Here is a 25144-nt window from a genome sequence, read left to right as displayed (position 1 = left end):
ATTTATTTTTGAGACAGAGAGAGACAGAGCATGAACAGGGGAGGGGCAGAGAGAGAGGGAGACAAAGAATCTGAAACAGGCTCCAGGCTCTGAGCTGTCAGCACAGAGCCCGACGCGGGGCTCGAACTCAGGGACCGCGAGATCGTGACCTGAGCCAAAGTCGGACGCTTAACCGACCGAGCCACCCAGGCGCCCCTGTTCTTTTTATATTAAAAAAAAAATCCTTACTAATCATAAAGTCGGATGATCTTATCACTGTGTTGTTGTAGTTTATTCAAATAAGCAATTTCATTCCGATAACTATCGATTGTTTGATTATCTGCTTCTTCTAGGTTCACATACTTTATAGCATGTATCTGTTTCTTTTCATTCAATACCTGGAATACCTATATAGAACAAAAGAAAAAGTTTAGAATGCACTACTTTTACACTATCACAATATCTCTAAATTTATTAGAATTTTAGGTTGAGAAATACCGATATGAATAATTAAACGTGTCTGGGCTTATTTTGAGTATTGAAGGGAAAAAAAATATGTTTGGAGAGTTAACAGACCATTCTCAACTACCTATGACAATGGGCATTCAATAACACAAAGGCATAAACATAAAAAGTTTTTATAACAACATATAAGAAAGATTATTTAAATTTCATATCTATTCATAACACTGTTGGGTTGCCCTGACCAAAAAAATAACCTAAAGCAAAAGACATTCAAAAATGTTAACAGGGGTGCCTGGGTGGCTTAATTGGTTGAGTGTCTGACTCTTGGTTTTGGCTCAGGTCGTGATCCCAAAGTCACAGGATGGAGCTCAGCAGGGAATGTGAAGCCTGCTTAAGATTTTCTCTCTCCCACCACTGCTGCCCCCTTCTCTGTTTGCACTCATGCACATGCTCTCTCTTTCATAAATAAATGAATTAAATAAATAAATAAATAATTCAATAAAATGTTAAGAACTACTAAGGGCTTTCATAAAGAGTCAATTCATTTCACAGATGGTGTTTTTTCCACTGTGACTGGAATTGGCATCTCATTCATGTGGTATTTTAAAATATGTAATAATTGTAAGCTATTTGTATATTCAGTTGTGAAAAGTAGATTAGATCAAAGTTTATGAATTTTTCTTTAAGTAGGCTTCACACCCAGCTCAGAGCACAATGTGGGGTTTGAACTCACATCCTGAGATCAAAACCTGAGCTCAGATCAAGAATCTGTAGCTTAACTGACTGAGCCACCCAGGCGCCCCAGATTAGGTCCCATTTTCAAAATCAAGTTGACAAGAACAAGATGTTCCTATAAGCCCACTGTCAGGTATGGGTCAAACAGCTCTGGCTATAATGACAGTCAACTTCTAAGCAATAGGGCAGATAATAAATACATTTTGAAAAGTAGAAAATACTGTTAATGTGTCCAACTTTCAGAAAACATGCAAGAGGCATGAGGCTTCTAAAATGCAAGTATACAAATACAAATGCCATTATAAGCAAGAAAAATTACATTCATTCATCCCTTTTGACACAATGAAGTAAAATATCATTTATTTAAAAACCATTTAACCTTGACCAGGTCGGGGCAAGGATGAGAAGAGAACGAATGTGTATATGAGATTCATGCATTTACAACTGTACTAATAAGGATAGTCTATCAAGCAGTCAGGTGTAGTTACTTTAAAATTTTAAATATAAAACTAACAAAGTATTACTGGTTTTATTTGCACACACAGCAAATTAGACAAAGAGGGGCATTAAAACAGTGATAGGGCAAGAGACCGCAGAAAAGAGCAAAGGATGATAAAAGGAATTTTAAAACAGTGTAAAGCCACTTTGTATATGGTAAACAGCCTTCTAAACCTCAGAGAATTGAGAGTACCTACCACTCTAGTAGAATTAAAATGTTGTTAGTAGTTCCTACCACACAGGGTTGGAAGGATGACCAAGATGGATGTGTCTGGAATGTAGCAAAGTTAGCTACCATCATTAAGGACAATTAGGACAGAATGAAGTGGACATTTTAAAACCTATTAAAGTTGTCGGGTATATCAGAAAAAGAGATTTGCAAGATATTAAAACTATATAATAAGATCTCAAAGTTTTGAAGGAAATAAAAACTTTTCAATCAACTTTTTGCACGTATGTGCTTTTACTCCCCTACTGCCCCTCTTCTGGCAAAATTCTTGCAATAACTGATGATTAGATAGCCTCTACTTCCATCTCATAGAGATAGTATCAGAGTTATAATTTTCAGTTCCATGGGAAGTTGGTGAAAGAACTAGACAGGCTAGTATCATGACTATTCCTATTAGCCTCCATGACCTTCCTAAATGTTCTTAATACTGTATAAGTTGGCCACTGCCTAAACTCTAAAATACAGCATAAATGGTTAGTTTCACAAAGCATGTTACCCTCTTTCCCTGAGGTACATTGATTTTTGTCAACTCCACCATAATAATTAAATTAAAAAATGATAATATAATCACACTAAAAAAGATATGGGCCAGTCGTGTCTTTATCATCTGACCCTTCACTTAAGCTAACATCTTCCATTATGCTCCAAGGAAAAAATGTTTAAAACACCGTCAAGATTATTTTACATTCTCTGAAAACATGCCACTAAATAAGTATCTCACCTGGACACTATTCAACTATAGCTAAAGTAATAAAGGTTAACAAAAGAATTTCTATTAAAGCAACTAAATCAGATAATTCAAATATATTGATAAAAATCAATTGTCCCTTTATTCCCATGCCTGAAACCTGAGACAAGGGAAAGAAGAAAATGTATACAAAAAAGCAATGAACATTATTGAACTGCTACTCATAGTAATGTACACACCTTTTTATAATAAGTTAACAAGACCATCTTAAACAAATCTAGCTATTGTTAGTTGGCTTAGAAAATACAGTAAAACTTAAACCCAACAGGCTGTGCTTCATACATCATCCTTAACAACTTATAACAGCAAAACAGTTGAGGAGGGACATTCATTCAACAAATAACTTCACTCTGTCATGTTCTAGGTAGTATTCTAGATAACAGAGCAAACACTGTTGAGCAAATCAGACAAACATCCCTATCTTGATGCAACTATATTCAAGTTCAGGAAGACACAAACAACAAACCAAATAAGTAAATTACAAAGCACAGAGGATGGGCTACAGAGAAAAATAAAGAAGGAAATGGAGCTCACCAGTGACTGGAAGGTTAAGAGTTGTGGTACTAAAGAGTATGGCCAAGGAAGGCCTGATTGAGAAGATATTTGAGCAAAGACATGAGGAGATCTAGAGGAAAACGGACTCTTACGTTAAAATACACCACGAAAGCAAGGATTAAATCAATGAAACTAGGGATACGGCTATTATAATAATCCAGGTGAAAAGATGGCAGTTGTTTTGAACAAAATGACAGTAGTGGAGGTGGTGAGAAATAGGCAAATGTTAGATATGCTCTGAGGTAGAACCAACAAGATTTACCAACTAACTGGGTGTATGTGTGAGAGAAAGTGAGGTCAATTATGATTTCAGAGTTTTTGGCCTAGTTAGTGGAAGAATGAAGTTGCCATTTACTGAACTGGGAAAGACTATGGAGCCAGAGTTATGTTTGGGACATATTAAGTTTTAAATATCTAGTAGACACCCAAGGAGAGAGAGTGAGCAATGAGACTGGATATACAAGTCTGGAATTCAAGTGGAAGGTCTAAGCTAGAAAGATGTTTAAGAACTGTCAGCATATACATGGTATCTAAAACCATGAGTCTGGACAACACCAAAGGAGTGAAGTGAGTTTAGAAAGAGAAGAAAAGAGGTCAAGGACTAAACCCTGGGGCATTGCACCATTAGGATGGGGGACAAGAACACTTAAAAGGAATGGCCAATTGGAGAAGGGGAAAACTGAGGGAGGCCAAGTGGGAATAAAAAAAAAGTTCCAATAAGAAAAAAACAATCAACTCTCCCAAATGCTAAGTAACCCAAATTAAAGCAAAGAATTAGATTTAATAAAAACATTGAGATCACTGGTGATCTTGACAGCAATTGTTTTGCTAAGTGATAAAGGTAAAAATCTGACTGAAGTGGATTTAAGAGAACCGAATGAAAAGAACTAAAGATGGTAAGTTTAGACAGATCTTTTGAGATGCCTTCCACCCAGAAAAGCAGAACCATGTAAATTTAGAGCTCAAATACATTTAGAAAATGATCTAGTCTAATTCCAGAAACTCTCATTACTAAACTGTTTTTGAAATGAAAAACTCAAAAAACTCAAAATATTAATCATATATCTTGCTGAATCATCCTAAAATATTATTTACAACATGCCCTACCTGATGTTTAGAAAGATTCTTTTATGATAATACATAGCTTCATTTGCCACCCCAAATCCATGTTAATGTCATTTAGAGAAGAAATCTAGAGGCATAGGACATCAGAGGGAAGAACAGAGAATCAGAATTAGGAGATAGGTCTAAAGAGATATGTCATTTGTTGGAAAGAAGGAATGGGAGCAGGGGATAAGGATATTTTTGGCTCAAAAGCAATATGGGCCCCTAGATGTTAAGAAAAAAGAACCCCAAAGGGTAAAAAGACAAAGAAAGGAAAGCTGAAAATATTTTTCTTTCTTAAATATTTAAGATACTTACCTTACTTGAGCCTCCACTTCCTATCTGCTTCAATATGGAATAAATTCTTCCTTTAACTGAAATGCATTCATTTGTTGAAGAGGATGCTGAAATCTAAATAATTAAAATATATAAAGATTCAAAGGTGCAAAGAATATGCCTGAGAAACTAGCTTGTATTTAGTACAGTGAAATGCTTCCAATTTTTAAATTATCTTAAGTTTCAAGTAATTAGATATTAGTCACAATATTTTAAAGAGGAAGTTTACATATTTTAGTCAAATTAATAAACTTATTAATATATAGATAGACTTCCAAGGTCTCCCTCTAACTTGCCTTTACTTAATTTAAAAAAAAATTTTTAAATTTAAGTATAGTTGACATACAATGTTCACCTTTACTTCTTAACATAAATAAATAGAAGATTCAGGGAGAAAACACTTAATGCCAATACACAAACTCACAACCTATTACTTTTCACCTTATTCTTTTTTCTTATATATGCCTCTTCACTTACATACATGCATAAATAATTATATCTAAATTCTTTTTCCTCATTTAGCACTACATTATAAGGGAAGCAGTATGCTAGCTCCAGAGTCAATCAGACAAATGCAAATTTCAGCAATGCCCCCTTTCTGCTGAATGATGTTCAACAAGTTAGTTAATTTGAACTTCAGCATCTACCTTGGCAAACTTGTAGCTGATGTACTATTGCAACAGACCCCATTTCCCTTCCCTTATGCCAGAGCCCTCAGAGGATCTATAAATGCTTTGCACAGATGGGAGTGCAGTGAGAGGACCCATTCCAAGCTGACAAGAAAGCTGGAGACACAAAGCGCATCTGATTAGCTGATTTACTAAATTGAAACGGGTCTGTCTGAATAAACCTCAATTTAACCAAGTCCTGCTTTAAATCCCAAATGGTAGAACTCTCTCATGTAATCTCTTTCTTTACCTTTTAACCTCAGGGGTTAAAAAACACTATTGAGTCATGAAATATGTTTTCTGTAAGAAAGTATTAGGCTTTGAAATATGTACCTGTTATTTTTCATTCAGTTATAATTTCAGAAAGGCTTTTCACTACCTACTCCCACCCCTCTTCCTTTTGGAGCATCTTCTCGCACTTAAACTGAAAACTTCTGAGAGGGAAGAAAGCAGTTCAATGTTTTTGCCCCCTAACTGCTGACAGTTGTTAGAGTAAGTAATTCTGACTTATTTCTGACTCAATACTAATGTGAAGTTCAGTTTCCTACATAGGACATTCCACATCCCCCTTAGCCCATCCTCCTCACTGTGGCCAGAGTAATTTATTTCAAAATGCAAATAAGATCAGTTCACTTTCCTGCTCCAACCTGTTACACAGCTTCTTATCCCTCTTGGGGTAAAGTTCAAAGGGCCCAGAGGAACCCTAAGGATCACCTCGTCCCTCTTGGACTCTTTTTAGTTTCCTCCTGACACTGGCCTTTTCTAGAAGGCTCCTGGCCCATTCATGTGGTCATGACTTGACTTCTAGATATCAACTCAAACAGGGTCTGACATGAGGAAGAGTTCAACAAATGTTCTGAATCAATGTATGGACAAACCTGATCATCTTTTTCTCCTTAGTAATTTATTATTCTGCTTCAATCTTCAAAATACTATTTCTCTTTCCATAGGATAATCTATTGTCAGCTTTTTTTGTTCTTTATTAATTGCAAAATATACATAACAAAAATTTGCATTTTACTCTACACCCATTAAACAGTAACTCCTCATTCCTCCCTCCCTCTAGACACTGGTGACCATTATTCCACTTTTTGTTAGCTAATTTTTTTTTTAATCTCTCAATATGTAACAGCTAATTACCTGTTTGTGTGTGTGTGTGTGTGTGTGTGTGTGTGTGTGTGTGTGTTTTGCTGTTTTATTTAAATAACAATTGCTGCTATCTTTTCTTTACTAAGTAGCAGGCTCTGCTGTACAAGTTCCATATATGTTAACTAATTTAATCTTCACAATTATCCTCTATGGTAGGTATCTTTATTATCCCCACCTTATAGATGATGAAATGGCCACAGAAAATTTAAGTAACTTACAAAAGGTCACACAGTTGGTAAGTAGTGAGGCCAAGATTCATGGCCAGAAAGCCTCTCTTCAAAGTTCATGCTTTCCACCAGTATTTAGTGGCCACTCAGATAGTTATTAGAAACTAATTTTAATAGTATTGATATCAGGAGTATTTTTTCTCCAGATGACAATACAATTGCCTCACCAGCAAAAATTTTCCTATTTTTATAATTACTTTATATTTTAGTAGCATCTTATATTGCTATTCTGATATTCTTGAAAACTTAACTGCATATTAATCAGCCAGTGAAATGAGGCTGCACAGTTAATAGTAGGCTTAAGTAGTGAAACAGAATAAAAAGTTACCTAAATTACAAGACAAATTTTGCCTAGCTATTCAAACTGGATCTTTTGGCCTAGGTCATAAAAAAGCTTCATTAGCTTCTTCAATAACTAACCTCTCAAAGTCACAAGGCACAGGGGCGCCTGGGTGGCGCAGTCGGTTGGGCATCCGACTTCAGCCAGGTCACGATCTCGCGGTCCGTGAGTTCGAGCCCCGCGTCAGGCCCTGGGCTGATGGCTCGGAGCCTGGAGCCTGTTTCCGATTCTGTGTCTCCCTCTCTCTCTGCCCCTCCCCCGTTCATGCTCTGTCTCTCTCTGTCCCAAAAATAAATAAAAGTTGAAAAAAAAAAAAATTAAAAAAGAAAAAAGTCACAAGGCACCCTTAATAGGTTTTCCCTATTAAGAGTTTTGCCTAAGAATGGACAAGTTCTTAAGGCCTTTCCTAACAACTAGATGCTATGAAGATAAAATCTTTGGATCATACCTTAAACATATACCATCATAAATAAAATTTATCAAACCTGTAAAGTTTGAAGTGGAGTAACAGGTATTTGCTGCTGCTGCTGGAAACAGGCGAGTTGGCTATAAGGTGTTGACAATTGACAAGCAGGTGGAAAGTCATTCTTTACAACTGGAGTTCTAAAACTAGGAAAGAAATGGTTTTAATTTAAAACATGAAAAATGTAGAAACAAGATTCTGACTCAGTGTTTGTGTGATTTTAAAAGATGCATATAAACTTAAATGTATTACATCAAACAGAATCCACATCAGTTTTCATAATATAGCTAAGTTATTTATTCTAGATATACTATCAACAGAAATTTCATTTTGAGGAAATTCCTTCTGAAAGTAATTTTTTGTCCCTAGACAAGAAATCCTTACTAGTAAAATTAATAAGATGGCATTTAAAAGTGAAGGTTGGGTTATTTTAGAAGAATTTAGCCAATGCAAAGGTCAGCCTATGGCATACGAGTGCTTTTTAACAATAGTGCTCTACAACAGCATGCTAGAAATATCAGAAAGCCAATTACATTACAGGAGTTTGGACTTTTGAGATTAAACCTGTTGAGTTCATATTTGTGTTTTGCTTATCTTATTCACTATCACATCCTCAACACCTAGAAGAGTGGTTGGCACAAAGGAGTTCAAATACTTGTTGACAATATATAACCTAACTTCACAAAAAATAACTATATCACTATTCTAGTTATCAACTTTCTTTAAAATATTCCACATATGGGGTGTCTAGGTGGCACAATAGGTCAAGCATCCAATTCTCGGCTTCAGCTCAGGTCATGATCTCGCAGTTCATGAGTTCAAGCCCCACATCAGGCTCTGTAGAGAGCTGCTTGGGATTCCCTCTCTCTCCTTTTCTCTGTTCCTCCCCTGCTCTCTCTCTCTCTCTCTCTCTCAAAATAAATAAATAAACTTAAAAAAAAATTAAAATATTCCACATATAATAAAATGAAGTAATATATAGCAAAACTATATTAAATTGGTAAGAGCCCAGGTTATAAAACTTCTAAGGCCAGTTCTAATTAAAATCAAAGATTACATTATGAAAATTAAAAACAAAAGGCATCATGGATTTAAGTTATCCTCTAAGACATTAAAAATATAGCTACTAGTTGGATGATATGATGTGCCACATTCCTTTATTTTCTTTCTTTGAAATGTCATTAATTTGCTTTTGCAATATCCCTGTGTTTCCTATCAATCAGCAATGACCATCCAATTTCTTTACTCATCCCTCATTCCCATACACTCAAGTCTTTTACCTTTGAACACTCCCAGAACTATGTGACCTATACAACCAACTTCTTTCAGAAACTATCACATTCCAATTAAAAACCCTCCTTTGCTATAAAATGTAGCTACCCTTTATCATGTATAAGAATGCTAACCTTTAAAATACCTCTCTCAGTTACACAAAGATATCCATGTAGCAATGTGTAATTACCAAGAAGTTTTACATATTTAGAGTATTTATAGATTGTAGGTACAAATTACAATAGGACAGAGACTTTCAAAACAATCCTTAAAAATGTATTGTAGCCACCTTCCCCTCCCCTTTTACAGGTGAAATAACTGATGCTCAGAAAAATAATATAAATTTGGAAACTCTTTAAAGTAACAGAGCAGGATTCAACTTCAGATCTATTTAACCCCGAAGCCCATGTTATTTCCACTGTGCCAAACTAAAATGCCAAAAGTAATTACCAGCTCATGTAATCATCCAAGGCACTGCTACTGGGTGTCTTACAAACAGATTTTGGGTCAATCCATTTAGGTGCTGATATTGGTGGTGACTGCTTTGAAACTGAAAAGGCAGGTTGCTCAAAAGTGGTCTGTTTCTGCTAAAAAAAATAAATAAATAAATCACGATTTACAGTTTTTAGACACCTGTTCAATAGCTTTATAAACATTTTAATTTCTAAAAGAAAAAATAATGTAATACACAAACATGCTAAAATAAGTAAACATATGTATTCCAGACTTCCAATAACTTTTTAGTATAGCTTTCACTCTAAGTTCTGAAGCCTATTATATTTTCTTCAAAAGGATTACAAGGAGAGGGAAGACTCATGGTATTAACAAAACAGGATCTAATATCCTCTGCCATCAGGACTACTATAACCATTACTGAACTTCTATAATCTAAATAAGTACTCTGTACTTCTGAAAACTTAGCTTCCTTTAATCAATAAAACCACAGTATATGGGATATAGGAATGGGTAGCTAAAGTGCAATTAAGGAAATGGTCAGAAGGGAGGAAGAAATTATTAATCAGAAGTAGGTGGAAGTTATCCAGAGCCTAATATCCTCAAGGAATGATGGGGAGTCACTAGGATGTCCAGAGATGATAGCAATAGCAAGGAACAGGATGGTATATCCAAAAAACAGGAGCCTCAAAAGGTCAGGGCTCTGTAAGAGAAGAAATGATCTGGATATAGCTACAGGGAGTTTTTAGCTATAAGGTAAGTGAGATGTGAAGTAAAAACAATCTCTACTTGAGAGGGCTGCTGGAGAAGCAGTGACTTCAGGAAACCACCTAATTCCTTTTTCTTCTTTTCATAAGTACGCTATCCAGTGGATTTTAGTATGTTCACAAGAGTACACAATCAGCACTATTTAATTACAGAACCTTTTCATCATCCTAAGAAAGTCCATATCCATTAGTGGTCACCCTCCGTTCTCCACTCTTCCCAGTCTCTGGCAGCCGCTAATCTACTTTCTGCCTGTATATGGATTTGCCTATTCTGGACATTTCTTATAAATGGGATCACATAATATGTGGCCTTTTGTGATAGATTTCTTTCACTTAGCATGTCTTTAAAGTTCATCCATGTTGTAGCATTTGTTAGTACTTCATTACCTTTCATTGTTGAATAATAAAATGAAATAATGAAATTAGAGTACCACATTTTGTTTATTCACTCACCAGCTGTTGGATATTTGGGATTATTTCCGCTTTTGGCAATTATGAATAATGCTGCTATGAACATGCAAGTACAAGTTTTTGTGTGGATATAGATTTTCAGTTTTCTTGAGTATATACTTATAAGTAGAATTGCTAGATCATATGATAACTCTATATTTAGCCTTCTGAGAAACTGCCATACCATTTTCCAAGTAACTACACCATTTTATATCCTTACCAGTAGTACATGAGGGTTCCAATTTATCCACTTCATCACCAACATTTGTTATTGTCTCTTTTAAATTATAGCCATCTTAGTGGGTATGCAGTGGTATCTCATTGTGGTTTTGATTTGCATTTCCCTAATGACAAATAAATGGTTTTGAGTCCTCTCACCCTGCTATTGACTTTCAAGTTTCAAAAAGAAAAAAGATGCTGTTTCATATGATCCATGATTTAACCTATCAGGATTCTTCCCATCTAGTATTTATTATTTACTTCATTACTTAGATCTTTAATTAAATAAGATAAAGTCTCTTCAATAAATGGTGTTGGGAAAACTGGACAGCAACAAGCAAAAGAATGAAACTGGACCACTTTCTTGCACTATATACAAAAATTAAATCAAAATGGTTAAAGACTTGAATGTAAGACCCTACACCCTAAAAGTTCTAGAAGAAAACACAGGCAGTAGGCTCCCTGACAGGAGTCTTAGCAAGGATTTTTTTGGATGTGATACCAAAAGCAAAGGCAACAAGGCAACAAAAGCAAAACAAGTAAGTGGGGCTATAATTGAACTTAAAGAGCTTCTGCACAGCAAAGGAAATCATTAACAGAATGAAAAGGCAAACTACTGAATGGGAGAAAATATATGCAAATCATGTATCTGATAAGGGGTTAATATCCAAGATATATAATGAACCCCTACAATTCAACAGCAAAAAAGCAAACAATCCAATTAAAAATTGGGCAGAATATGTAAATATGTCTAAACATATAGACATATTTTTCCAAAGATATATAGATAGCCGACAGATAGAGAAAAAGACATTCAACATCACTAATCATCAGGGAAATACAAATCAAAACCACATTGAGATACCACCTCATACCTGTTAGAATTTTGTCAAAAAGACAAAAACTAACAGTGTTGGCAAGGATGTGGAGAAAAGAGAATTCTTGTGCAATATTGGTAGGAATGTAAATCAGTGCAGCCACTATAGAAGACAGTAGGAAGGTTCCTCAAAAAATTAAAAATAGAACTATCATATGATCCAACAGTTCCACTTCTGGGTATTTATCCAAAGAAAATGAAAATACTAACTCAAAAAGATACAATCTTATGTTCACTGCAGCATTATTTACTATCGTCATGACATGGAAACAACCTAAGTGTCCACTGATGGATGAACGGATAAAGAAAATATGGTGTGTGTATATATACATAGTATACAGTGGAGTATTAGCCATAAAAGAGAATGAAATCTTGCCATTTTTGACAAGGATGGACGCTGATGGCATTAAGTGAAATAAGCCAGATATAGACAAATACTGCATAATATCACTTACATATGAATTAAAACAAACAAACAAACAAACAAACAAACAAACAAAAAAACGACTTCATAGATTCAGAGGACAAATTAATGGTTGACAGCGGTGGGGATGGGTGGTGGACGAAACAGGTGAAAGGGATCAAAAGATACAAAGATAGGGTACCAGGGTGGCTCAGTCTGTTAAGCATCTGACTTTGGCTCAGGTCATGATCTGGTGGTCCATGAGTTTGAGCCCCATGGCAGGCTCTGTGCTGACAGCTCAGAGCCTGGAGCCTGCTTCAGATTCTGTGTGCCTCTCTATCTCTCTCTCTAATATAAATAAACATTAAATAAAGACATACAAAGGTATTTCCAGTTACAAAATAAGTTATGAGGATGCATGTGTAGCATGGTGGCTATATTTATTAATACTATATGCATATTTGAAAATTGCTAAGAGAGTAAATCTTATAAGTTTCACCATAAGAAAAAAAATTGTGTAGCTGTATGGGTACAGATGTTAAATGAACTTATTATGGTGATCACTTCATAATTCAAATATTGAGTTAGATTGTACACCTGAAACTGATGTTATATGTCAATTACACCTCAATAAAACACAAAAATACTTATTTTTCATAAAACATCTATATTCACATGTGATGATTTATTATTGTTATTTTTAGTAAGTTAATAAATATTTTTAAAATGTCTGTTTTACTTTCTAATACAGTAAATACAGATAAATATAACTTACATAAACAAAGCTCTTTCGTGGTCTTGATAATGAAGAGTGTAAAGAGGATCCCAACACAAAAACATGTGAGAACCCACTGAGTTAGAATATAACTGAAAGTAGTGAGGGCAGTATAGCCATGGACTATATACAGTATGACTCTCTAGTAGCCTACCAGATCATTCCTTCTGAAATGACCTTTGACCATTGGGAATGATCATTCAACCTGTTATAAATTCACATACAGTGTCTAGTCTATATTTTTCTATTTTATCCATGGGATAATAGGAAATTATCAAATCTTTTGGTACAGCATTGCACTGGTTCAGGGGTCAGCATATTGTATTCTGTAAAGGGCAAGGTAGTAAACATATGGGGCTTTTTAAGGCAGAGTCTCTGTTGCAACTACTCAATTCTGCTGTTACAGTTCAAAAGCAGCCCTAGACAGTAATAAATGGGGATGGTTATCTTCCAGTAAAACATACTTTACAGACAGGCTGAGAACTAGATTTGACCGATAGGCTGTAGTTTGCTGACCCCTGCACCAGTCTACCAGAAATCCAAAAGCACCACTGAAAATAAAAAAAGACTTCAGCTTGACATATACTTTTACTGAATCTGTCACTAGTAGTGATCATTGTTTTGTGAATAATAAGAAACATCCTCTAAGTAAACTATTCCACTAAAAATGGTACATAAGGATTTAATAAAAGAAAAAAATTTAACATGACCATCACATCACAAATAATGGCAATGTTACACTTTAGAGGAAAAGAAAGTTACCTCTGTATCAACTTTTTGGGCTGTGTCTGGAATCTGCCACTGATTTGAAGATACAGCAGGATTCTGGTTTATACATTCTGACTTTCTCTTAGACTGCCATTGTTTCTGGTTACTCTCTGGAACCTTTGGTTCTTGATGTTCCTTAATTTCTGAAATTGCATTTGTTGTTGTTATCAACAAAAGGAAAGAATATTTGATAATAAAATTAAATCTGAAATACGAAACATGTTACAAACTATATTAGTACAAAGAGAGAAGGGGTGCTTTGGTTGCTCAGTTGGTTAGGTGACCGACTTAGGCTCAGGTCACGATCTAGCAGTTTGTGAGTTCGAGCCTCACATCAGGCTTTGTGCTGACAGCTCAGAGCCTGGAGCCTGCTTCAGATACTGTGTCTCCTCCTCTCTCAACATTTATTTATTTTTGGGACAGAGAGAGACAGAACATGAACGGGGGAGGGGCAGAGAGAGAGGGAGACACAGAATGGGAAACAGGCTCCAGGCTCTGAGCCATCAGCCCAGAGCCCGACGCGGGGCTCGAACTCACGGACCACGAGATCGTGACCTGGCTGAAGTCGGACGCCCAACCGACTGCGCCACCCAGGCGCCCCTCTCCTCCTCTCTCTACCCCTCCCCTGCTCACGCTTTGTGTCTGTCTCTCAATAATAAACGTTAAAAAAAAAAAAATTAGGAAAAAAACAAAAACAAAGAGAGAAACTAAAAACATTAAGCCAGCTGCTGACAATTGGCTTTTAATAAGTCATTTTACTAAGGTATAACACAGTCATGTTCCTAAGTTGCTACCTAGAGCTTTATCAGAGACCATTCTGAATTTAAATACTTCTGGGTCTTCACCAGAAAATACCAAATAAATAAATAAAAATTCAAAAACACATATATATCATAAGGTCTTATTAATAAAGAGAAGCTAATTTACCACTTTACATAGACCTCTAGTATTTTAATTTTTTGTTAATGTTTATTCATTTTTGAGAGACAGAGACAGAGCATGAGCAGAGGAGGGGCTGAGAGACAGGGAGACACAGAATCTGAAGCAGGTTCCAGGCTCTGAGCTGTCAGCACAGAGCCCGACGTGGGGTTCAAACTCACGGACCGCAAGATCACAACCTGAGCCAAAGTCAGATGCTTAACCGATTGAGCCATCAAGGTATCCATAGAGCTTTAGTTTTTTAACAAAAATTTTACATTAAACTAGCCTGTAATTTAGTTTCTTAATGGTCTCCCAACAAAAAAGTCTCAACACTATAGTTACTATCCTATGAATATCAATATTCACTATCACCATAGTGCAAAAATTCTAAACAAGTATGTACAACGGATAGATAAAAGGGATAATGAATTATGACTAAGTTATGTTTATTCTTAAATGTGAAGTTTGCTTAACATGTGAAAATCAATTTAATTTGCCATAATAACAGGACTAAGAAGAAAAATACATGATCAACTCAATAAATGCAGAAAAAGCATTTGACAAGATTCAACAGTCACAAAAAATATCTAATGACAATCTAGGTATAAAGCAAAATTCACTGTTTTGGTATTTGATTAAGAGTAGATAAAAAATCTACATCAATTATTTCATACAAAGGTAAAATATGGAAAGCTTCCCTCTAAAATAAGTAATAAGATTGCCCACCTATCATCTCTTCTATTCATTATGATGTTACATGCAATACAAAGAAAAAAATGAAGGTTAAAAGGATAAGGAAAAAATGTTAAATCGTTTTCTTTCTATGAAAGAATTCATAGAAAAATGTTAGAATTATTCCGTGAATTTAGTAACTCACTGACTATATCTAAGATCAATAGCTAAAACCAGTTGTATTTTTATATACCAGCAACAAGGTAGAAGATGAAAAAATAGTTTAAAAATATTCCATTCACCATCACAGCATTGAAAATGCCAGGTATCTAGCAAGAACTCTAGCAAAAGAGAAGAAAAACCTCTAACAGAAAATAGTTCTCGATAACATCTTAAATACTACTTAAATGAATGAAGGGATATATGCCAGATTAGTGGATTAGAAAACCTATCTGCTAAATGCCAACCTGTCCCATTAGGATCTCAATAAAAAAATCCCATTTTAAAAAAAGAATCTGGTAGATTCTAATATTTATATGGAAACCCAAAAGGCCCAATAGCTGATACAGCCTTTAAGATGAATGAAGTTGGAAGATTTTCAATTGATTGCAGTAAATAAGATAGTATTGGCACAAAGATCTATGGAACAGAGAAGAATCCAAAACCAGATATCACAGGATATCTAATTTATAATTCACTAAGGGAGGGGCGCCTGGGTGGCTCAGTCAGTTAAGCATCAGACTCTTTTGGATCAGGTTATGCTCTCATGGTTCATGAGTTTTGAGTCCTAGGTCAGGCTCTGTGCTGATAACCTGGAGCCTGCTCAGGATTCTGTCTCCATCTCTCTCTGCCCCTCCCCTGCTCACTCTCTGTCTCTCTCTCAAAAATAAATAAATAAACATTATAATTCACTGACGGGAAAAAAGGGCCTTTTCAATAAATGATGCTGGACCGACTGGATATCCACATGAGGGAAAAAAACAACAGAATCTTATACACAAATATTAAATTCAGTTAGAATGTAAGTCCATATGTGAAAGGCAAAATGATAAATCATCTAAAATATGCAGAAATATCATTACAATCTTGGAGCAGGCATAGATTTGTTAAAAGACATAGGAAATACCACAAAGGAAAAGACTAATAAATTAAAATGCATAATAATTAAGAATTTCTTTTCCTAAAAAGTCTTCAGTACATAATGGAGAAATTACTTGTAACACACATATCCAACAAAGGATATGTATCTAGATGATATAAATATCTCCTAGAAATCAATGAGAAAAAGAAAGAAAACCCAATAGAAAAATTGGCAAGAGTTTCAAACAAGTACTTCACAAGAGAATATCCAAATGGCCAATAAACATAAAAAAAGATGTTCAACATCATAAGCCATCAGAGAAGCGCAAATTAAAACCACAGTAAGATATCACTTAGCAGCATCCAAATGTCTAAAATTAAAAACCAACAATAAAACAATTGGGACTAATATGGAGCAAGAGCAACATCCCTGCTGGTCAAATGGACCACCATTCTAGAAAACTGGCACTATTTGCCAAAGTTGAACATACATTCTGTGACCCTACAACCCCACTCTTTGGATACACTCAAAAGAAACGCGTATGAATGGAATGATATTTCAACAGACTGTACTCTCATGATTTGGGTGATTTTGTAATTGGCAGTTTTACCATATAATAAAGTATTACTGGCACTGTATAGGTACTCAACAAGTATTTACTGAAAAACATTAAATTAGGTATAAGATTAGTATTATTAACAAGCGTATTTGGTAAAGATGATTTTTCAGTAATACCAGTTTATGATAGATGCCATGAAAATATCCTTCAAATACTAGGAAAAGGAATCTATTCCAAATCAAAATAATGGCAAATAGACCATTCTAGGGTGAATAACAGTCTCAGTTTGCTGGGAACTGACAGTCATTCTGCTATATATAGAACTTTTCAGGGCTAACACCAGGGAAGTTCCAGTCTGGAAACCAAAGAGTCTCAACAAGCCTAGTATGTCCCAGTTTTCCTCTTCAGTCCAATTAAAGAAAAACATTAGTCAATCTGGTAAACTTTGTTTGGACAAGGATCATCCAATTCATGATCTTGTTCAAAAATCTCTAATGGTACTCTGATATCTACAAAAAAAAAATGTAAGCGTGGAGTTCAGTTTACCTAGTTTTACCTTCTACTTCTGCATGACCTGTTATAGTTTTCTGCATAGACTATCTTTTGTTCCTAAAATATTTTATTCTTTTGTTTTCATTATTTCCTCCATTTGAAATACTCTATCACTGCCATTTCTTCCTATTTAAACCCAAATAGTTCTTCACCTTTCTTCTCCATAAAACATGTTCTTACCCTAAACCAAATAGTTCCTCACATTTCTCCTTCTTCTGAATTCTCACAGCATTTTATTTATGTGCTTCTCAATATACCCTCTAAAATTCTACACAGCATTATATTTATCAGTCTGTCTCCCACACTGGATGGCAATCTCCTTGGGACTGTTTGATTCATTTATATCCCCTTAGAACATATCATACTACTCATATAGTAGAAAATCAAATGTCCGATAAAAAAGAGAATTATCATAAAGATACAGCTTGTGTTTTTTTCCAGAAAAGTATTTGTCAAGCCAACTGAAAAACCTAACTCAGCCCCAATGTACTTTCCCTCCACTCTTGCTTTTACACAGCTTTTAGCCAAATAAACTTCCACTGCTACAAAATTCAACATTTTTCATAGACTCTATATAATTCAATTGACATACAAGATAAAGGGACATATAGTCTTACATTGTAATTTGTAGATGGCTGGTCAACTTTCACAAGCACCAGAGTGCTATTCTTAATTAATAAAAGCCTATTTTGTCTCTCTTACCTTCCAATTTTGATACAAGACTTGATTCAGTTTTATTCTTCAAGGTTACTGAATCTGTAATAAGTTCAGAACTCTTCTCATCCGACATCAGAGGTTCCTTGGAATGGATATTTTGAATAGACTACATGAAAAGAATAAGACATAAAAATAATAAAGTCTCATAAACAGTAATAGTACTAATTTGTCTTAGTGTTCAATAGACTAAAGTCTCATCTATGTGAAAAGATTGCTAAGAAAATTATCTACTATAATCAGATATAGACTCACAAACTGAGGAAAGATTAACTTCTTGAATTATTGACTAGGACAGTGGAACTGGCCATAACCATAAATTTGGCCAATGTGCTTTCAATGGACATAATCAACTCATAAAATATAATCACTTAAAAAGAGAGGTTGAAAATTTGAATATAACATAAGACATGCCTCATTATTTTGTGACTATGATGGTATTTTATCCCCAAAATAACATTAGTGAAAATTAAGATTTGCATAAGTCTAAAACAGTAGTTATTCTAAAATCCAAAAAGTAAACTTTTTAAACAACTATGCACTATTCTCTAAGGTAGCTATGATCAGTTAAAATAATAAGCATAGACCATGAAAAAGATGAATTACAAAAAATATAAACTTGAAAAGACCCACATTGTGAGGCCAGGGGTTGAACTCAAGTACAATAAGAACAGTATGAGACTAAAACTGTTTCCAGTCTTTGCATGTACAAAGACACATCACAATTTACTCTCATTGCTATATAAGATGTCCTGTCAGAACATATGATTAAACACACCAACCAAGAAACAGAATTTGGGGGGAATGACTCCCCTAGCTATTCCCAAACCCAACTAATCTGTTTAAATATAAGCATGAGAAGATTTATGTCAAAGTTATCCCAGGAGATCATTGATCATTTCTCTACATGAAATGTACATGTTTGTCAACTTTGGAGGAACAGTTTAGGACTTCTGTACCACTTCCCACTAGTGGTCCTGTATCTCTTGGGGCTTCAGGAACACTGTTGGACCCCTTCCCCGGGAAAAACTCCATGGATCCTAGATCAGGAAACCTTGCTCCATATAAAGATTTAAAAATTAAAATACCTTTAAATTTCTCAATTCACTGGAATCATTTCCACTTGATTTAGATCCAGGTACAATCATATCTTGGCGTTCTGATCCAGAGGTCTGTCTGCTACCCACAAACCAAAATAGTTTTAATGCTTAATTTGAAATTAATCTTTTTAATGTGCTATTTTTTCCATTTTAAAATTGACTTCTTAACAATATATACACTTTTTAATTGGAAAGATCTCTTGAAAAATTATTTTTAAAAATAACATGATTGTAGTACAAATGTAATGAAGTTAGGTGCTGGGCAATGACAAAAAGGACAGATAAGTGGTAGGTGATTGTGTACTTCATAACGTAATAAGTAACAATTGGGGCTAAGTAGGAATGTAGTAAAGAAGGGGACAGCAGTATGTAGGTGAAACCACACTTCGAAATGCAAGCAGCTTAAGGAAAAGGACTAGAGTATAAACCTTTCCATAGGCCTCCACAGTGTCAACCATACAGTGTATCATGGCAAGCACCAAGAAAATGGCTGGTTTTGATTTATTTTTATTTTTTTATAATGGGAGAAAGTCTCCTTTTATTATTCAGAGAGGTATTTAAAATGGAGACAAGAAAAAAGTCATCTCATAAGATTCTGGACAACCAAAATACACTTAGTATCTATCTTTAGTCAAGTGCTAAGTGTAACAGAATTTTAATTAAAGATGTCAACTAAAAACAATCAGGGGCGCCTGGGTGGCTTAGTCAGTTAAGCATCCAATGACTCTTGATTTCAGCTCAGGTCATGATCTCACAGCTCGTGGTTTTGAGCCCTGCATTGAGCTCTGTGCTGACAGCATGAGCCAGCTTGGGATTTTCTGTCTCCCTCTCTCTCTGCCCCTCACCCTCTCCTGCTTGTGCACACACGTGTGCTCGCTCTCTTGCTCAAAAATGAATAAACAAACATTTTATAAACAAATAAATAAATAAATAATAAAAACAACCTGTTGTATTTCTGAAGTTTATTTGCAAAATGATTCTCTGGAATCCAAGGGGCTTTTTCTAATAGAAATAAGGTTATCAAGAATGGTTAGAGTTAAGAACAGACCAGAACAATTCCCTTAGCTAAGTTGGAAAACTAGATTCCCACTTCTTTTAAGGGGATAAATATCCAGGTTGAAGAAAGGAGAACACATTGGACGTGATGAACAATATTTCATCTCTACCTGCTCTGCCCCACCTCTTGATGCCCTGGGCTCTGTAGCAAATGAGTGAATTAATCATCTTTCCCACTGACAGCTATTCTTTTCCTTGAACTTGTTAGCAAAGAAATTGTTCCTAGACCTCCTTCCACCCCTGCTATGAAGACTTTCACAAACATAAGAAACGGATTCTTACCAGAGAAACTACCCATAAGCGAGAAATGCCCAGATACTAGGAGTTTTTACCTCAAAGATGTCTGCATTTATCTTTTAAGCTTAATGTTGATTTAATATTTTTTCCTCCATGTTCCATAATTTGTTAACCATTCTTTTTTTTTTTTTTTTTTTTAAGATTTTTACCTTTAAGTAATCTCTACACCTCACATGGGGCTCAAACTCACAACCCCTACCTAGATCAAGAGTCACATGTTCCACCAACAGAGCTAGCCAGGTGCCCCCATTTAATTTTTAATGAGTGAAAAGCAAAATAAAGTCACATTCCCCACTCATTCCTTTGTCCCTAACCTTTAATACTAAGTAAAAATACTTAATCATAATTACTATTATGCAATAAAAAACTTTGTGACCATTCTGTCATCAATCTTTAAGTATTGAAAACAAATTAAAAAATTAAAATTCAAACATACCTTTTTGTAAAACTTGGTACAACTGAATCATCTGTCTTCCCATAATCCGGGCTACTTAGAAGGTTAACTGGGACTCTTCCAAAAGGGCATGACTAGAAATGTTTTGAAAGATTAAGTAACCAACTAGGAAATAAGTATAGACCTCACCACTATCACTTTAATCAAGGTACATTAGAAATAACTTACCCGTTTAGCTTTCTTTGTTTGTTTCAAGGGATTTCGATGACCTATTTCTGCATCTTGAGGGGGCAAGTTTTCTCTATACAGGAAGAAAATAACCCAATTTTTAAAAGAATAATATTAACATAGGAATTGCCATTAACTGCTAATGTTATTACTCTAACACTAAAATACAGATGTAGATGTATAAATAACATAAATGTATGATGAAAATTTAAAAAACAGATTCAGTTTCATTACCCATACAAAAACTTGGCTTTAGTAGTCTGTCCTCTGGAATCACAACTGATGTTCCTATTCTGTAAATGTCCAAGTGAATTGGGGAATGATTCTTGAGCAGTTAATATTGTAGATGCTATAAAAAAATTTAAATTGTAATTAAATTTATCAAGATATAAGAAATACACAAAAAGTAACCTCACAAATATGAATACTTAAAAAAGATAATTCAGGGGTACCTCGGTGGCTCAGTCAGTTAAGAGTCTGACTTCAGCTCAGGTCACAATCTCGTGGTTCATGATTTCAAGCCCCACATCAAGCTCTATGCTGATAGCTCAGAGCCTGGAGCCTGCTTTGGATTCTGGGATTCTGTGTCCCCCTCTCTCCGTGCCCCTCCCCCATTATACTTTCTCTCTCTCAAAAAAAAAAAAAAATAATAATAATAATAATTCATAGTAAACATTTGTCCCCAAATAAGATATGCAGACATGAAGATGTTGTGAAGATAATTCTCTAAGTATACATGTAACAGTTTCAAAATTACATAATTGTTTCCCCAGAATAAAGGTATATTCCTTATTTCTAAAAAGTCATTCTCGGGGCGTCTGGGTGGCGCAGTCGGTTAACCGTCCGACTTCAGCCAGGTCACGATCTCCCGGTCCGTGAGTTCGAGCCCCGCGTCGGGCTCTGGGCTGATGGCTCAGAGCCTGGAGCCTGTTTCCGATTCTGTGTCTCCCTCTCTCTCTGCCCCTCCCCCGTTCATGCTCTGTCTCTCTCTGTCCCAAAAATAAATAAACGAAAAAAAAAAATTAAAAAAATAAATAAATAAATAAAATAAAAAGTCATTCTCTTATGGATAAAGAAATTGTGGTTTATATACACAATGCAGTACTACATGGCATGAGAAAGAACGAAATATGGCCCTTTGTAGCAACGTGGATAGAACTGGAGAGTGTGATGCTAAGTGAAATAAGCCATACAGAGAAAGACAGATACCATATGTTTTCACTCTTATGTGGATCCTGAGAAACTTAACAGAAACCCATGGGGGAGGGGAAGGAAAAAAAAAAAAAAAAAGAGGTTAGAGTGGGAGAGAGCCAAAGCATAAGAGACTCTTAAAAACTGGGAACAAACTGAGGGTTGATGGGGGGTGGGAGGGAGGGGAGAATGGGTGATGGGTATTGAGGAGGGCACCTTTTGGGATGAGCACTGGGTGTTGTATGGAAACCAATTTGACAATAAATTTCATATAAAAAAAAGTCATTCTCTTGCTTAGACTGAATTTTTTAATTTACTAATGAGTTTGATTAGCAAAAAAAAAAAAAAAAAAAAAAAATTCCAACAGGGTTAATAAAGATTTTGGTACTTCTAAAAGCCCTACACCTCCTTTACATCTGAAATTTAATCTGAGATTTTGATCATTCTACACAGATGGTATTTTTCTTTAAAATGTTATCCTGAACTCTTTCTTGCCGGACAATCTACCACAGAAAAGTAGTAGCACACAGTAATACCCTTACCTGATAAACTCTTCTTTTCCTCCTCTGAAAGCAGCTGCTTTTTTTGAAGGTTTAAATTCCGAATGGCAATTTCTAGCATTTCCAGTGGTACTGCTCCACATTCTACAGCTTTATGAAGAAGTTGTTTACTTTTTTTGAAATTACCTAACAAAGTAAAAAAATTTTGTCATTTAAACGCAACAATCTTCATTCCCCAGATACTTATTCATCAGGACCTAGGGAAAAAATTTAAAAGGCTTAGGTAAAGATATTTATTCCAAGATTCACATACCTTATTTCATAAGCAAATAAAAGCAATTTCTCTCTTCTTTCTCTCTTCTTGTCAAATAGCTTACTTATATAATAAGTAGTAAACATAATTATGCATTCATTTTAGCAACACTGCCCATTTTCAGAAAAGAAATATAACAAAGCAATATAAAGTGGGGGGCAGCAAAAACTAAATAAAACAGAAACTTAGGGGATGTAGTAAAAGGAAAACTAAGCTCTAGATGTTACTACAGTCCCAAGAGCATCAATCTGTTACAATGCAGTATAATAATCATTCATAACAACATTTAGTTATTAAGGATGACATATTTTGCTAAAGGGAATCCTCCATCAAAAGATTCATATTTTAAAAAATAGTAATAGGGACGCCTCGGTGGCTCAGTCGGTTGAGCGTCCGACTTCAGCTCAGGTCATAATCTCGCAGTTTGTGGGTTCGAGCCCCATGACGGGCTTTGTGCTGACAGCTCAGAGCCTGGAGCCTGCTTCAGATTGTGTCTCCCTCTCTCTCTGTCCACCCCCCCCCCCACACACACTATCTCTCTCTCCTTCAAAAATAAACAAACATTAAAATCAATCAATAAATCAATCAATAAATCAATCAATAAAAAAAAGACTAGTGTTTAGCTATCAGACTTAGCTATACCGCCCTCAAATGTAAAATAACTGACACCACCATAATTATTTTTCTGACTACAGATAAACCACCAAATTTTCTTTCAATTGCCAACTTACTCAATATATTTTGTCTAGAATTTGATTTAAAATGTCAAATGTGTACATCATGTATCAATGGAATGTGTTATCAGCATTTCTGGGAACAACTCAGCTATGCTACACACTTGGGCACTTAGGATTTAAAAATGATTAGGAAATCTCTATCTTCTGACAGTTTACAAATTTTAAGAATTTAAACATATCTGATAGTGGCTAAGTATACGTTTATTCAGAGTAGTGGTATTTCACAATTTAAGCATTTTAGGGCAGCAAAAGAAGGTAGGCTTAGATAAAAACTAGTAATTAGGGAGCTTAATAAAGTAACAGACCCCTTTGAGAGTCTGATAAAAAAAATACCAAATGTCCTCTAACCATACACACCAAACTGCACATAGAATTTCAGAGATGTGCATACTTCCTAAAAATCCATTCATAATCTTGTCCAAAATAACTGCAATTTTGACCTTGAGTGATAAAATTTATTTTTTTACAGATAACAAAATTTGAGGTTTTCAATATTTGTGTGTTCTAAAGATACAAAACTTGTAGTTGCTACTGATAGGCCACAATACTTCAACAAATGCTTTAAGTAGAATGACGAAAAGAGAGAGGGTACTAAAGGCCTTGCCAAACTTCCTCGAACAAGCAAGGAGGAATCAATGTTCCTAGGCAGAAAAGGAATGGTTTTTTTAAAAGTCACCTGACAGTGCACAGGATAGATTAGAGGTGATTCAGATAACTAGGACTCAGAAATCATGTAAACACGTAAAAGTTAACGGTTCTCAAACCATTTCCTGAGCTGTTACAGTGCTCTTCTCTAACCTCAATCCTGGGAAATACATGCCAGTGACTGAGCCCTGCTTTGGGCTCCGTGATGGAAACTCTGGCTGAACCAAACCACTAGCGATAATGTGTGCATCACAGGTAACAAATGGGATTAGGGTTGGAGCAGAAACAAGACAGAGGGAAACAGTACCATGTGGCCAGAGGGCAGACTGAAACCCTCATGGATCCAAAAGCCCCAGAAAATTAGAAAAAGAAAAGACTAAGGAATGGGCAGGCTAAAAATGTGAGGAAGACATTGCCATAGTTCTATCCAAAAACTCAAGACTATGAAGAATCAAAAGAACAAGAAATAAAAGCTTCCACAGCAGTTTCCTTTTTTTTTTTTTAATTAAAAAGAAGAACTACCAATTAATGCTACAATTTTATTTTGGTGTATATATTTTAGTACTATGAAACCATAGTATAAGGAAAGCTTATCTAAGCACTAACTTAAGTATCTTATATGCTTCTCTCGCACAAATACTCAATGAAAAAGCCACTTTCCTTTAGACACTTCCTGAATCTAATTAATGGCACAAACACAATGT

The 25144-nt window shown here is 35.2% G+C and overlaps 1 protein-coding gene across 7 annotated transcripts in view; it reads right to left on the bottom strand.

Moving 5' to 3' along the window:
- Positions 1–25144, bottom strand: part of TTK (TTK protein kinase) — a 40361-nt gene that overhangs the window by 9469 nt on the left and 5748 nt on the right. For 4 of the 7 annotated variants that reach the window (XM_019830888.3, XM_019830885.3, XM_019830889.3 and 1 more), the window contains 11 exons: positions 22788–22931; positions 21289–21403; positions 21055–21127; positions 20869–20960; positions 19068–19158; positions 17968–18088; positions 13475–13623; positions 9219–9355; positions 7519–7642; positions 4632–4724; positions 229–386 (listed from right to left, as the gene is read on the bottom strand). In XM_019830888.3, the coding sequence (XP_019686447.1) occupies positions 229–386; positions 4632–4724; positions 7519–7642; positions 9219–9355; positions 13475–13623; positions 17968–18088; positions 19068–19158; positions 20869–20960; positions 21055–21127; positions 21289–21403; positions 22788–22931 (1297 nt within the window). The remainder of the gene's footprint in view (positions 1–228; positions 387–4631; positions 4725–7518; positions 7643–9218; positions 9356–13474; positions 13624–17967; positions 18089–19067; positions 19159–20868; positions 20961–21054; positions 21128–21288; positions 21404–22787; positions 22932–25144) is intronic. The other 3 variants (XM_045057768.1, XM_045057767.1, XM_045057769.1) reach the window with 3 other exon arrangements.

The sequence above is a fragment of the Felis catus genome, chromosome B2, assembly GCF_018350175.1.
Source record: "Felis catus isolate Fca126 chromosome B2, F.catus_Fca126_mat1.0, whole genome shotgun sequence".
NCBI lineage: Eukaryota > Metazoa > Chordata > Mammalia > Carnivora > Felidae > Felis > Felis catus.
The sequence above is the reverse complement of the archived record's forward strand: the minus strand, read 5'-3'. Positions and strand labels throughout refer to the sequence as shown.